This window comes from Lytechinus variegatus, chromosome 10, assembly GCF_018143015.1.
Source record: "Lytechinus variegatus isolate NC3 chromosome 10, Lvar_3.0, whole genome shotgun sequence".
In the NCBI taxonomy this organism is placed as follows: domain Eukaryota; kingdom Metazoa; phylum Echinodermata; class Echinoidea; order Temnopleuroida; family Toxopneustidae; genus Lytechinus; species Lytechinus variegatus.
In genome coordinates this window covers 20,568,208-20,584,977 of record NC_054749.1, presented here as the reverse complement: position 1 = coordinate 20,584,977, position 16,770 = coordinate 20,568,208, and the positions used below count along the sequence as shown (strand labels likewise).

At 35.7% G+C, this 16,770-nt stretch overlaps 1 protein-coding gene across 2 annotated transcripts in view; it reads left to right on the top strand.

Moving 5' to 3' along the window:
• The window catches only part of LOC121423256 (phospholipid-transporting ATPase ABCA3-like), a 46,661-nt gene that overhangs the window by 5,760 nt on the left and 24,131 nt on the right, over positions 1–16,770 (top strand). Inside the window, exons 1-8 of one of the 2 annotated variants that reach the window (XM_041618583.1) lie at positions 7,228–7,248; positions 7,625–8,083; positions 8,505–8,646; positions 9,031–9,191; positions 10,030–10,277; positions 11,317–11,554; positions 14,945–15,118; positions 16,576–16,757. In XM_041618583.1, the coding sequence (XP_041474517.1) occupies positions 7,750–8,083; positions 8,505–8,646; positions 9,031–9,191; positions 10,030–10,277; positions 11,317–11,554; positions 14,945–15,118; positions 16,576–16,757 (1,479 nt within the window). In that variant the 5' untranslated portion in view covers positions 7,228–7,248; positions 7,625–7,749. Of the gene's footprint in view, positions 1–7,227; positions 7,249–7,624; positions 8,084–8,504; positions 8,647–9,030; positions 9,192–10,029; positions 10,278–11,316; positions 11,555–14,944; positions 15,119–16,575; positions 16,758–16,770 lie in introns of those variants that run through there. The other variant, XM_041618582.1, reaches the window with a different exon arrangement.

The window sequence follows — 16,770 nt, the reverse complement described above, 5'->3', positions numbered from 1 at the left end:
TTTCTATGATTTTGGATATAGATATTCCTGTAAAATTAACCATGGTAACGGCAATTTAAATATCAGACCTATTTTTGAATATCGCCACAGGTAGATTTAAGTTCAGCACCAGTTCGCGGAAATAGCAAGATCTAACTCTACAAAAGCAAACATAATCCTGTGTAATATCATGAATATCAATTATCATGACGAGTATCGCACTGATATAAGCTATGTGCAATATCGAAGTAATATTGTGCGCTGTTTATTTTTTATCAGAAATGCGCATCTGATAAAATGATGTGCATTGTTATATTTCGCATATATAACATAAAATGATATATCTTGCATCTTATTTCAATATTTGTTTTCACTATATGTGACATGACAACAATTATTAAGTATTTATTCGGTTAGCACTAAATCTTGATGAAATTGAGAGGTGGAACACAAACATTATACCATTAATAGTTTTTACAAACCTTTATTTTGAGTAAATCACGATTTTATATTTCATATTGCCATATATGTGTGTGTAATATTCAAATTTGAAATGCATATTTAGTAGACTTATAATTTGAAACTCTGAATGAAAACAATTCCATATCAAAGATAATCAAAAATATGATGATAAATACGCCAAAATATATAAAATGCGTAATTTTCGACAGTCTTTCAGATTTTACGCTAAAAGTGACACTTTCACGCAAAAGTGCACTTTGCATCCGCCCGTACGCTATTCCTCAGTATTTCTGTAAGACTTGTAGCTGGGATGCAAGGAATTGAAAAATTGCGCTATACTATCCAATTAAAAACTCGCTTTATTATGGACTTATACATGTAAATAAAAAATCGCTTTAGTATGTACTTATACATGTAATTATGTACATAATGTACGGTACTTTCAATTTTTCTTTCAAAATGCGCACCTGGTAAAATGCACATTGTTTCCTTTCGGATAACATAAAATGAGATGTCTACCGTCTTACTCGAAAATTCTTTTAGTATTTGTGGCACTAGGACATTTACTATACATTCGATGGATAAACACATTTAAATCGAAGAATTTATGTTGCGTAAAAAAACTTCAAACTATTGATAGTTTTCACAAACTTTTATTTCGAGGAAATCGCGGTTTTATGTTTCCCTGTGCCATATGTGTGTGTGTAATATTCAAATTTTAAATGCATATTTAGTAAACTTAAAATGTGAAACTCTGAATATAAATAATTTCATATCAAAGATAATCAAAAATATGATGATAATCCGTCAAAATATCAAAATGCGTGATTTTCGACAGTCTTTCAGATTTTACGCTAAAAATGACACTTTCACGCAAAATTGCGCTTGGCATCCGGCCATACGCTATTCCTGGGAATTTTTTGCAAGACTTTTAGCTGGGATGCCAAGCATTAACAAATTTTGCCGTCGAATCCTTATCTAGAGCACTTTTTGAGCTTTGGCCGGTCTACTATTGTAGGTGTGCTGGTGGAATGCAATATCGATATCACATTCGTATATTGTTGACGCCCTCCCCGTTCGTTTGTAAATATTTCATAGTTTGGCTGCCTTAATTTGGATCGATGAGCTGTGCTTTTCCCAACTAAACATCGGTAAAGTATAATTTTCATGCATTTTCATCTATATCGTTTAAAGTATTTTAAAATTGAATAATGAAATATTTTTAATTTGTAGTTTACATATCCTTAGATTGTAACCTCGATGTGTTATATAACCCCAAACTTTGGACTCTGGTCGGACAAAAGTGCTGGTGTTATAACAAATGGGAGCCCACACGGACACTTTACCGTCGGTGAATGGGGATTACAGTAAAATGTCAGAAATTGTTGAATAAATCCCCAGAAACAACGGTTATTCCTGTCTAACCATTGATTGACTTCTTGTTTTGAAACGAAAGACCACTGTCTTACACTCTTACAGCAGTCCAAGATCACTGAAATTTGTCATCTCGGCAAGACTTCCATATGTCCCCTCCACTAAAATTGAAAAAAAATATGGAGGTTTATCAAGAATTATCTAACATATATCTAATAAGAGATTTAAGAAGGAAAAGTCGGATACATACCAAAATATGGCTTTATTCCGTCAAAAATTTGAGTGTGTGTAATTCCCAATGGCATCGGTTTATTTAGTCAGAAAAATAAATACCCAATACTCTTGGAGAGTAGACTAGTCGTAATATCGGTTGATAATTGTTATGAAACCCATGGTTTTCAACAATTCCTGCTAGCTCAGTAAGGCGATAGACTGGAGATGCTTCGTTCTGCAGCGAGAGGTTCGAATCCAAGTTCCCACCGGAAGTAAGAAGAAAAAAAGAAGAAAAAAGAGAAAGACAGAAGGGGGTTTTGGGGAACTATTTTTTAAAATTAGTGGAGGGGACATATGGAAGTCTTTCCGTCATCTCTGTCATGTCTGTGGAATGGCTCAGAAAGACCACTCAAAGAACTCTGAAAGACTGATGGATATTTCTTGTCTTACTGGTCATAGACTAGTCCTAATCTTTCAACGATCTTTGAATGTGATATAATCCCTTTCACCCTTTTAATTCATTTTGCTCCTTTTCCTTTTCCAATACTTTGATGGATAAATGTATGGGTTTTTTTAATACTAAAGATTAGAAATCTAATATCTTTGATTTGATCTATTGTGAAACTGGGAAGCAGTCCCATGTTCCACTGGACACTTTTCCATTTCAAAACGTGCCTCTTCATTTCAGTATACTATAATTACGCACTTCACAACTGCTGCTTGCAGGCTAATTCTTAAAAATAGTTACTCTTAAATCATTTTATAATTTTCATGTTCTGGGATAACTTCCCACACTTCTCTCAAATTATTTAATCATATTTGGAGGGTTTATCCCTATTCAAATGTGTTTCGCTGAGAATGGTTTCATTGGAAATAGCAGCCAAAATACTGAATAAAAAGCAGTTTACAATGTTAAAATATAGGAAATATGATGGGCAATTATTACAAAAAACAGTGATTGATATTCGGGCGGCATATTCCAAGATCAGTTGAATGTACATGTATTTGCCCATAAACTCAAAGGAAGTGGGTGTATGAACAAAATAAGATACATTTATCAGGAGTGGCATGATCGAGAGGAGAAAGAAGGAGAGGAAGAGAAAGAGAGAGATACAAAGGTGGATTATTAGAATAATTAGGAAAGAGAGCATGAGAGGAAGAGAAAGAGAGAGATATACAAAGGTGGATTATTAGAATAATTAGGAAAGAGAGCATGAGAGGAAGAGAGAGAGGGAGATACAAAGGTGGATTATTAGAATAATTAGGAAAGAGAGCATGAGAGGAAGAGAGAGAGGGAGATACAAACTGTGGTTTATTAGCATAATTAGGAAAGAAAGCATGAGAGGAAGAGAGAGATATATATACAAAGGTGGATTATTAAGCATAATTAGGAAAGAGAGCATGAGAGGAAGAGAGAGAGATACAAAGGTGGATTATTTGCATATGGGCATTTTCACCACAGATGGACACAGATTTAAAAATCAAGTTGATATTCAGGTCAAATGCTTTATGTTTTTTAATAACGCAAGACCTGAAGTTTCTGAGACAAAATTTTTCCGACTCCGGCAGCCATATTTTATTTCAAAATGGCTGCCAAAGGATGGATACAAATTATTTTTGAAAATAGTATCTTGATACATATTTTGCTTTGACAGATTTTTAAAGAACAGGTTTGATGATGATGTCTTTGCCTGTGATTTAGCTTGCTATTGTAACACTTTTTAAAATCCCAGAGAAAGAAACACCAGTAATTCATTCATCTGATAAAAAAACATTGATGAAGTATGTGATATGGTATGTAATGTCAGTTATTGAAAACATTAACTTTTTTTTCTCATTTCCAAAATTAAAGATTACCAATTAACAATGAAGTCATAGGGTACCATTTAATATATGTAATGTCAGTTACCATGATAAAACGTTGGTTACAAATATTGAAATGCAAATACCGGTATGTGGTCAATTTTATGGTGAAGAAATATTGTATACTTATAATTTAATTTCACTTTAAATGTCACACCAGGAGCTTGCTATTGACTTTTAAAAGGTATAGTTCACAAGGAATACTATATGGAATTATGAAGGAATTTGCATTCCCATCGTGCAAAAAAAATTACTTATGAAATTGTTTTGTACATGCACTTACCAAATACCTAATTGTTTGTATCAGACATTTTTTTTTTGGGGGGGGTAGGGGGTACATTTCCAAACCTATTGCCTAAATCTGCAACATTTTTTGTCTCACCTGCATAGCAGAGTGAGACTATAGGCGCCGCTTTTCCGACGGCGGTGGCGTCAACATCAAGTCTTAACCTAAGGTTAAGTTTTTGAAATGACATAACTTAGAAAGTATATGGACCTAGTTCATGAAACTTGGCCATCAAGTTAATCAAGTATTACTGAACATTCTATTAGAGTTTCATGTCACATGACCAAGGTCAAAGGTCATTTAGGGTCAATGAACTTAGACCATGGTGGGGGAATCAACATCAAAATCTTAACCTGAGGTTAAGTTTTTGAAATGTCATCATAACTTAAAAAACATATGGACCTATTTATGAAACTTGGACATAAAGTTAATTAAGTATCACTGAACATCCTGCATGAGTTTTATGTCACATGACCAAGGTCAAAGGTCATTTAGGGTCAATGAACTTTGGCCGAATTGGGGGTATCTGTTGAATTCCCATCATAACTTTGAAAGTATGTTGGTCTAGTTCATGAAACTTGGACATAAAAGTAATCAAGTATCACTGTACATCCTGAGCGCATTTTTGGTCACATGGTTAAGGTCAAAGGTCATTTAGGGTCAATGAACTTTGGCCGAATTGGGGGTATCTGTTGAATTCCCATCATAACTTTGAAAGTATGTTGGTCTAGTTCGTTAAACTTGGACATTAGAGTAATCAAGTATCACTGAACATCCTGTGCGCATTTCAGGTCACATGACCAAGGTCAAAGGTCAATGAACTTTGGCCATAATGGGTGTATCTGTTGAATTACCATCATAACTGAATTTATCTCTGTAAGTTTATTGGTCTAGTTCATAAAAAATGGACATAAGAGTAACCATGTATCACTGAACATCTTGTGCGAGTTAGAGTAGTTTTCAAAGTCAGCACTGCTGCTATATTGAACCGCGTGATGCAGGTGAGACGGCCAGAGGCATTCCACTTGTTAATCTTAACATTGTGATGAAGGGGATTTCCATGGTCCCTTTTTTAGTTTCTAGGATTCTTTTGAGCATTGCCTCGCTAAAAGTAAATTCCTGGTTTTTATGCCTGTTAGTAGTGTGGATGTGTGATACAATTTTTGTTTTTGGTTTACAAGTATAGATGAAAAGTGAAATTTGACAGTTCTGATCAATGTTGCATGGATTCTACTGAAACTGTGTTTTTTTTTCTAATTTACAAATAGTTCAGTCTCAGTTTAGAAGCTGGAATTTTTTTGTTGTTGACAGCTTAAAAAAGAAATTAGCAAAGAAAATGATTAAAAAAATTATGAAGAGAATTGAAATCCGACAGATATGAACAAGCATTGCACTGACCAGAATAGAAATCAATAAAACTACATGGCTGCATGAGATTCAGGGGAGGGGTACGTGTAGCCTAGGGGAGGAGACCCTTATTCATTTTGCCTTTTTTGAGGGGAGGGGGAGGTTGGAGAAGGAAAAGGTTTAAAAAGTCAATATAAAACTGATGAATATATTATGGGTGTATAGTCAGAAAAATCCCTGTGTACAGTCAATGCAATATCACATTACTAGGAAAACATCATAACATGTAGCTGCTATGACCCCCCCCCCCCCCCCCCTCCCCCGAGTAAGTAAAACATACATTTCTTTGGATAATTAAAAATGTGAAGTATTATGAAACTTTTATGATTTTAAAAAGCCTTACATATAAGTACCAAGAAAATTATGCCTTTGAAAATCATATAGCACTGGTAAATGTTAATGTGTATTGTCAGTTACTGACAAGTAATGATAAAAATGTTCAAATCAAAGACAGGAATTAAGAAAAAGGAAAAGTTTTTCATTGAAATGTTCCTAGAAACTCGGGTATACTTCCACATCAAGCTCACTTTCATGTGAAGCCCTGCACAGAAGATACAATGCAATGATTCCACACATTTGACTTCCATGTGTTATCTCTATGGCAAATTAAGTATAATTTCAGTTACCAGCATGGTTGTGGAAAAATTATCATAGCCCCCAAAAGACAAAAGCAAATTGTTTAATATTTTGACACATCTTAACCTAGTAACGGAGGTATATTTACATCAAATTATTACTCTATCTATTCAGGGACATGAGATATTTCAATTTTAATGAACACCCTGAAATTGCATGTCCTTTTGCGTAATGTCAGTTACAGACATATTTTTGCTTGCTGATGCGTAAAAAAATGTGGTTACATAGGAAAACTTAGTATCAGAGTATTCAGCAAGGTTCACTTTATTAACTCTATCAAAACAAATTCCCATCATTTGTTGTTTTAGAGATACATACAATGAAAGGTGTGAAAACATTGTGCCATGTAATGTCAGTTACCATGAAAATGCCCATGATTAGGAAAGAGCATGAGAGAAATAGAGATACAAACTAAAGGTGGATTATTAGCATAATTAGGAAAGAGAGCATGAGAGAAAGAGATTGAGAAAATTAGTGAGAAAGGGAAGGAAAGGAACAAAGACTCATGTATCCTCAAGAGAAAATATATAAATTATCTTTATTACATAAAAGTGGTCAATTGATATGCATAGTTCATTTATCGAAACAGGGTATAAAATACAATCTATAATATTTTGTAATGGCTGATACTCAACTGAAGAATATTTCTGGAATTTTTGATAAGTTATTGATTCTATGCTCTAAAGGTTTTTTTTCTTGTCATATGAGGAGTGTTCATTTCAATTGAAATTCAATCATAATGTACATTTTTTGTCTGTCATCTACAGTAAATGTATGTGGATTATAACTGTGAGTCAGAAAAAAAGACCTTTGTACTTAATAAGTACAAAGTTCAAACAAGTTTATAGTGATGTCAGAGAACTATTTTGTTATCTGTTGAATGCCCAAGGTTATGAAGCTAAACAAATACTGGTTCACGTGTTGTGACACAATATCTGCAGGTGGTTATATGCTATAGGATGCATGCAATGTTCATGGTGATTTTAACAGTTAAGTGCATGGACATGCAGCGCTGCTAATCTGCTATGGTATGTATGTCTTGAATGGAGGAATTTATACATTGTGTGTAACTGTGTACGGTACTTGCAATTATTATTTTTTTCATATTGATCAGCTTTTGTGTTTTGTTAAAAATATTTAGAATTTCTTTGAACTTGGTTTGTATTGTTAATACTTAACTTTTTAACATGTAGTATTGTGCTATATTTGGAATTTTAAAAAATATTCATATCCCCTCTTCTATCGCTTGGATTATTATTTTCAATTTCTAATTAGTGTACATGTAATTAACCACAATTACACATTGGATATGATTTATACTTATACAAACCACATTATTTCAGTTTATTTTATAGTTATTCATCTCTCTCTCTCTCTTTCTCTCTTTTCCTCTTTCTCTCTCAGGTTGAAGGACACACAATGTCATAGTAACCATCTTTACGGTGCAATAGCATTTTACCTCCACCTTGATTGCATAGTTTGTTTCTATCGAGTTTAAATTCACACCATTGGAAACCAACTGCTTTAAGATGGTACGTGCCCTAAGCCAACTACGTCTTCTCCTCTGGAAGAACTTCCTCCTTCAACTCCGACGGACCATTGCGACCATCTTTGAGATCCTCATCCCGGTTCTCTTTGCGTGTATTCTCATTGGTATCAGGCATGCAGTGGATTACACTGTCTACCCCAACGCCACCATCTACAACACCTTTGATATCAACAACCTACCACACAATCTCTCCATCTTTCCAATCCCTGTGACTGTGTGGCAGATGGCGTATGCGCCCAACACGTCCGCAACAAACAAGATAATGTCAAATGTTGTCAGAAGCCTTAGCAAGCCATTCATTAGCCTTGCGGATGGTGAGTTTTGTAGAACTGTATATTCATACTCTTTGTACACTTGTAGTCAAGTCTTTTGCTAGACACAAAAGTAGATATGAATGTCTGGATTCATTATTTTTTTTTGTCCACCAATTATATGATCAACGTGTTGTTTAAAAACAACTTTTGTTTTGTGTTCAGTTACTCTGCCATGCTTATTCATTAGTAGATCATCAACTTCGCAATATGGAGATTTTTACATACATGTACATCATGTACAATATTTCACTACATGAGTTCAAAACATATTGCAGATAGAAAGAGAAGGGAGATGGGCAGGGTGAAAGAAGCAGATACACTCTTTGTAATACAAAATAGACACATGCCTTTATATTTGAAATTATTTGGTTTGATTTTTTTTTAACTGTTCTCAAATTTCTGTCCTATCTGTGTTCATCAGGTCCAGGTTTTCCAACCGAAGATGCTATGCTGGGTTACTTTGCCCAGCTCAATAATTCCAAGGTGTCACCCTTGTTGGGTGGTATCACATTCCATAATGAATTCCCGGAGAATGGCGATCTACCATCCAATCTCACCTACAGGTAAAAACAAGATTGGAAAGTTTATTGTAAGTTGGCTTATACCATTTGATGTCTTATAGATTTCCTATACAATCAAATCACTGTATACATATATATGATTTTCCACTTTTGCTTAGAAAATGTTATGGTACAAGTAGCTTAAACACAGAGTAAATCTGATTGAGTCTTTTTATCGTGTCATTATTAGTGATCAGTGTTTGTTGTCTCAAATTATCTTCTTTATTGATCCTAAAAAAATATTTTATCAAAGATATGCTATAAATACCAGTACGTATGGCATCACTTTTTTATTCCATCTCGTCTATATTTTTCTCTTGCTTTCCCCCTCCCTCTTTCCACCTCTCTCTCTCTCTCTCCCCTCTCCCCCTATTTTCTTCATTACAGTATAAGATTATCATCAAGTCCAAGGAATGCTCCCGGTATGAACCCATCGGACGATGAGACACTGAACAATCAGAAGAGTGAATGGAAGACTGATGAGCTGTTTCCTTTCATCATGACAATGGGACCGAGGAGTAAAGAGTATTCATGGGGTGGTGACCCGGGTGAGTGTGCCCTTAAAGGCCATCGCACACCTTGCGACTGCTCGCGATCCGATTTTTTAACAAATCGCATTTTGCTAGTTTTCTGAGAATATGAATGGAACATATCATTTTATTACAGGTTGAAATTAATTGAAGGAATACTAATATAACCATTTTGAAAGATTGCAAGCTTTTATTTTGGAGTAAAGGCCGATTGAGTGTCAAATCGTAGCCAATCGTACGACTGCTATGACGTCATTACGACTAGATATTAAATTTGCTTTTATTCTAAGAAGATTGATTGCTTAGTCACAGATTGGAACATGTGTGTCCGTACAATGATTTTGAACATTACACAGTAAGATATTCCATGTCTCAATATTTGCATCAAATTATACTGTCTTATTCCAAAATCGGGTCGCAGACCAATCGCAAGGTGTGCGGTCGCCTTAAAAAACAGGCATCGACTGTCATAATTCACTTCAAGAAGAAACAATCATTTATCTGTCTTTTTTTAAGCTGAGGTTCGACTAATATCAAGTAATATCATGATACATTGTACAAAAAGTTGGAGTTGATCCAATCATTCATAACTACAAAAGCCATTAATGCCAATATTGATGTCCATCATAGTGTTTTCAACGTGTGCTTTGCTGTCAAAGTTACATTCTGTACATTGCACACATGTATATGAAGAGTCATTACCGACGGATTTCCATACATGTAGTTTAGATTTATTGAATCAATCGTTTGTAAGATGGATATAATCTCTGAACAAAGGCATCACAAGTTAATTTTGCACTGATCATGACCCTGGAAACTTTTTGTTGTCATTCAATCTTTCTTGTATTTTTCATAGGATACATGAGGGAAGGGTTCCTTTCCCTTCAGCATGCCATAGACAAGGCTTTCCTGCAGTACGTGGACCCTAGTCTGACGGATGAGTTCAGGATCGAGATGCAGCGTTACCCCTACCCTCCGTACCTGGATGATCTCTTCATCTTAGCCATTCAAGGCCAGCTACCTTACCTACTCTTCATCAGCCTTGTCTATCCTATGATTAATATTGCAAGGACCATTTGTCATGAAAAGGAGAAGAGACTAAAGGTAAATTCATTTTTAGTTTTTTATAATAATAATAATAATATAGGCATATTTACCCAGGGTGGCCACTTCAGTTTCGAAAACTGTTCTACCAGCGGGCCCTGCTATTATTATTACCCCTGCTTTAGCTGAGCTGCCTAGGCGCTCAAGCATTCAAGGAATTTCTTCCTGCCGGGTACCCCATTTACCTCACCTTGGTTGAGTGCAGCACCATGTGGATGATGTACTTACTGAAGGAAATTACGCCATGGCTGGGATTCGAACCCACGACCCATGATCAATTTGAAGAAAAAAAATTGTTTACATACATACAATGGTGCTCAAAAGGTAGTGAACCCCACCATAAATGAAGATATGTAAAATGGTCAAGTTCTACCATGTTTTAGATATTTCTGTGTGAAGTGAGGTGTTAAAATAATACATTCAATAATTGTTCTTTTTTAATCTGAGCTCGCCAAACATTGCAGTATTGTTGTCTACATTCAGCACTCAGAATTAAGGGGTGCATTTTGTGGTGGGGTTCACAAACGTTTGAGCACAACCATATATAGTTAAGTCTGTGCACATGCCAAAAGTCAAACAGCTTTCCATGGTCTAAAATTTTAAAGTTTCTACTGTGTACGAATAACCTGTACTTATGGACAAACTTTAGTCCATTTGTTATTGAGTAGTGGATGAATTGTCCCAAAGTGAATGTGAAAGGGGGTATATAAAACACATGAGAAATGTGTTTGTAATAGACATTGCAATTCCAAAATGATAATAAATTGACTTGATTAACTTGAGAATTACATGCACTGCACAGCCTGTGTGGGACTACACACAAATGGTTGGCCTGGCTGTTTCTGTTTGGATATTACAGACTGGCAATCCTTAGATGTGGACCGTTCTCCTCGTACTCATTGTCCTACATTAAATATCTAGAAACAATTTTTTTTAGTTGATAAGCGTTATGTTCATTGCAGCTGAATTCTCTGTTCAGATATGATTTATATGCACCTCTACATGTAGTTCATGTACTTTTTTTTTCATTTGTCATCAGGAATCGATGCGCATGATGGGGCTCAGCAATTGGCTACACTGGACGGCCTGGTTCATCAAATTCTTTGTCTTTCTCCTCATCTCAACAATCTTCATGACCGTTCTTTACACTGTCCCAGTCGGACCACAGGGGGCGATATTTAAAAGCAGTGCACCTACCGTGATATTTGTCTTCCTGCTTCTCTATGCTATGTCCACTATTGCTCTGTCTTTTGCTGTCAGCGTCTTCTTCTCGAAAGGTAAGAACTCGGCTATGGTCGATCCATGTTGGATTGAATCAAACGAGCTCAATTTTATTTCAGTGTAATGTACATTTTATGGAACCTAGACAGAGTTATATCTGGCTTAGGGCTCAGAGGGTTAATACTTTCAATGCCATCAGTGACAAATCCTACCAATTATTTGAGTGATGAAATTTTGGTTGAAGAGGTTTATGCCATACAGTAGCTTGTGCCTTTGATACAATATATATAGTTTATCTATACGTTTTCGTTTTTGTTTACAAAAAGACAAATCTTGAAATTTGTTAGTATTTAAGATTTTTGCTTTGGACAACTACTAAATTGTTAAGGCATGGAAGGTCAAAACCAGAGCATGTTAGTTACCATCATGGTAACTTTGCCATCCAATGATAACTTGTCTAGAATCCTTTATTTTGATTGGTTGGTGATCAACGTTACCATGGTAGTAACTATTTCATGACAAAGTTACTATACTATAATAGTAACTTTTATGCAACGGGGCCCTGGGCAGACTGAATGCTGAAGTACATGACATTATACATATCATTAATAAACAAATTTTGGTTTTCGACACATAGACTTTCAAAATTGTTCTTTAATTGCATTATGGTTTATTACACATTTTATCAGTATAAATTATGTGATTACTAGATACAGGTCCTGTTATTTAACAAATGTGCATAATATTTAATATCACAATTACTTAATTTGTCATAAAACCTACAATTATGTTGTACCCTTTTTATGATACAGGTTCTTGTCTAAGATGTTTTGTGATCATCACTTGGCATTGTAGATTGAGTGCATTATGTAATTTATGTAGCATATAGTGCATACCGTAAGTAACGGTGTATTAACCGCACCTTTTTCTCGGCGGGATTGAAGCAAAAGTCGGGGGTGCGGTTTATACACGGTGACGGGTCCGAGCCAGCCCGCCGTAACCCCTCCCGTACATGTACGATGTCTGCCAGTTCACAACACATCGAGTGGCCGGGCGTAGCCGCCCAGGCAATGTCGTTTAGAGGGGTATGACCCGCGGGTAATGGGAAGCGAACGATAAATGTCCATAACAAACGCACCCACCTTCATGACACTAATTTTGACTTTATTCTCGATTCAAAGTAGTGAAGTTCCCTGGCTAATTTAAAAGAGACGCCAAGCATACTCGGTAATATTTTTGTCACCGATGAGCGAGAGTTGAGTGAGCTTGCTACATGTAGCTTAGAGATTGCGTTGGAATGTGGTTATAGTGCGACTTAAGCTGGCGCTATTCAAAGTCCCGTTTCGCATCAGCTTTTTTTTTTGCCTTCCTATTTGCTTTTCAGATACCATGTAAACCACGCACGAGAGAGACGGCACAAAGCCGTAAAAAACAACTGGACAAAATGTCAATGTCTTTGTTTCTTGAACCTTCCTGTAATCCCGTATCCAAAATTCATGCTTAGACATCAAATTTCTGAAAGTGATTGTGAGGTTGTGATGCAAGAAATGTGAATGTTTCTTCCTCCTACGTTGGGAAAGACACAGATCATAAGTTGATGTACTGGCATGACTGGTACTGTATCGTAGTTTGCAATGTAATGGCAGTGCTGTGTGTGTGCGTGTACACTGTGACTGTGAGGTGAGTGAGTGTGTAAATTGCCAATATTGTCGGGACCATTCTTTCTTTCTAACATTTGTATTTGAATTGATCAAGAACAGCAGATTTCCGCATACCGGTAATCTCATTGGATACTTTGAAATCTTAAAAACTTAGATTTTGCTTCTTCGTACCTGAAATATACAAATGTAAGATTTTTTTTTTTTTTTTTTTTTAGTCCAAAGTTGGGGGTGCGGTTAATACACGGGTGCGGTTAATACACCGTTACTTACGGTAAACCTTTTTGAGAGATGGACTTTGCCCTCATTACTGTAGCAGTATAGTTGATAAGTAATTCTGAGCCCAAGCAAACATTGTAAATTTGTTTGTTTAAAGTATTCTGAACCTCTCAGTTCCATCTCTGTCTGGTCATAAAAGTTTGTCAAACCTTATTATTCTGTTCAAAGGGAAATTGGCAATTTTATGATAATTCTTCAATTTATATTTTATAATGAATACTACCTTTCAGTTCAACATTAATATTGTTTGGACTCATATTTCCAACACTGTTGCTACATGTATAAGCAAAGAATTTTTACTATCATTCAATTTATAGTAATTACATCATAGTGTGCTTTAGTAGCAGTATTTATGTACTACTGTTATGTCAGGTCAGATTAGTAAACGATGTCACGTTTGTTTTCCCCTGAATTATCCAGCTTTCATATGCAGATATAGGCCCTTATTCTGAAGTTGGGTTTAACTTAAACTCAGTTTTAAAGTTGTGTTTTAAGTATGGACAGTCAATTGTTACATAATCACTAACAGTAGAGATATTATACTTTCAGCTCATTCAGCTCTCAAATCATTCATAATTGTGTATGAAGTATAAAGAGATGATTGTCTTCACCAATCGATGAATCAGGAAAGAGCACAGTAAATATAAGAAACATACAATTTATTAAAAATTGCGATACTTTTGGCTTCCCATACTTAAACCACAACTTTAAAGTTAAACCTGACTTCAGAATACGGGCCATTGACTTTATCAATTTTGCAAGTTATCTTAATTAGTAATCCAGGATTTCAACTGCAGATGGTAAATTTACATGCAACATGGAATAAAATGTGATAATGGTAATCATATAAAGTTTATGCAGATTGTAATGTGTATATTTCTGTTTATACATTTTTTTGTTTGTTACTGCCCACCAGTGATTTTTGTCGGCCATCAGTTCGTGTTTTTTTTATTATCACAAAAAGCAATTTTGGGGCTGATCAACTCTAACCATATGTGTGTTGATGAGGAATAGTGCGCTGATAGTGCTGGTGGGGGATATTGGGGATGTTAATTGTCCATACTCATACAGGTCATTAAAAACCTCTAAATGGCTTGGTTTTTTTGCAATTGTTTGAAGGATCAATTTCCAATCCATATAGTATTTGGCATAGTACTTTTTCCTAGGGATCAGGCAAAATTTGTATTTTTTTTTTAATTTTCGGGGACTACTTTACACAACTTACTGCCTACATGAATATCTGCAGCATTGCATAAGCTTTAACATTGTAATGAATGGGGATATTCCAGAGCTCTGTTTTAATAATCTGGGGCTCTTTTTAGCATTTCGGGGCAAAATTGCTCCAAGCCCCCATGTAACTTTTCTTGCTTGGGGTTACAGAGTGCCTCACAAGTGGCTCCATTTCAACCTTTACTCACATTGATACATGTAGATATGTATATCAAAATGATGTTTGGATGTTCTTGCTTTCAGTATCTACAATTCTTTTTTTTTCTTCTTTCAATTCAGCCAACACCGCTACTGCAGCAGCTGGCATTGTGTGGTTCCTCTCCATTGTCCCCTATACATTCATGTTCAATGCCTATAGCTATTTATCAGCCGCCGAGAAGGCAGCAGCGTGTCTGCTGTCTAACTCGGCCATGTCCATCGGTCTCCTACTCATCGGAGTATTCGAGGGAACCTGTAAGTTTACTTGTCTATTTGTTTGTTACAATAATAATTGATGATTTTGTTTTTCTCTCTCCTTTTAGTGGGGAAGGTGGTGCTGTGCACTGCCAGCCCATAACCAAGAGAGATTATTGTTTATAATGGCCAAAACTCCCAGTGATAGTTGAAATAATAACTTGTGATTCCCCTGCTGATGCACAAGTTCACTATCTTCTTGTGATTACCATACTCAGAAGTTTTTATTTCTCAATTTATAAACTGTGTAGGTACAATTTTTTTCCCTATTTTATCTGTGAAAAAAGCCAAAAAAATAGTCTGTGTTTTAAATCTAAAACCTGTTTTTTCCTATTTCATTTGTAAAAATAGTCAGAAAATAGCCCCCTTTCCTAATATTAGTATAAAAAAGAATAAACAGAAAATAGATTCTTGTCTTGCGATGTACATAATCTATCATTCCTCAATGCCTATAATAGATGTTAAACTTCCTTTCAGTCACTTGCATTATTAAAGTACTATTGTGAAATTGAAACTGAAATAGAACTTTATACAGGAAATGATGTTGTTCATGTATAAGTGCACTTATTGATGAATGCAATGAGATCTATCACAACCTCAGCATTATACTGATGTGCATATGTGCCAATTGATACACTTTCAGTACCATTCCTCGCTGTTGTTTGCTAACTCATTTTATGACCCGTTGCTAGTGCTACTCGACTTTGAACCTCATTATGAAACATTAAGCATCTCAAAACTATGGTACAAGGCTGCCGAAAACATCCCTACACAAATGTAATACTGACAAACACTTATGCAAAAAAATATGAAACTGTTTTTCCCACAAGGCTTTTTTTATTATTCAAAATAATTGTAGGTACCTATAGCACTGTATGTTACTTATCAAGATTGAAGGGTAAACTGCAACTACTTTATTCTGAATCTAAAGGCCTGGTCACACCGCAATAGCGTTGTTGGAGCTGTCGTGGAGCGGTAGGGAGAGAGGGTCGAATTTCGCTCACAAAATTGGGGAAAAAATCGAAAACAAAAAAAAACCAAAATAAAAAATGGTGAACGGTAGCGAGCGGTGATGATTTTTTTCTCTCCGCTCCACGACCGCTCCAACAACACTCGGGCGGTGTGACCAGGCCTTAAACTTGATGATTTCACACATACACTGTACACATGCATTGGACATATTCAAGTTTCACAATGGATCATCTGCTTTTAAGAGTTTGGATTTGTTTTATTTCATTTTCAGATATTTTTTCTCTACTCACGTTGTCACTATGCAATTGTAATCGATGAGGAATCATTGCAGTTGATCTGTTTTTGCTATGAAACAATGTTAACAAATGAATGCTCAATGATTTTCATGTACATATAGTATTGAAAACTTTGTGGTCCTTATGAACAGGTGATCCTTCTGCAGTGCTGAATGCAATTCTTTAATTATATTCTTTTTCTTTGGTCAGCTGAAGGAGTCCAGTGGTCAAACATGGCTCGTCCGGCCACTGCTGATGATAACTTCACATTCCTAGCCGTTCTCATCATGCTCCTAGTAGATACCATTCTCTACCTCCTCATTGCATGGTACTTTGAAGCTATTTATCCCGGGGAATATGGCATTCCCAAACCCCTATATTTCCCTTTCACAGTAAGTTACAGTT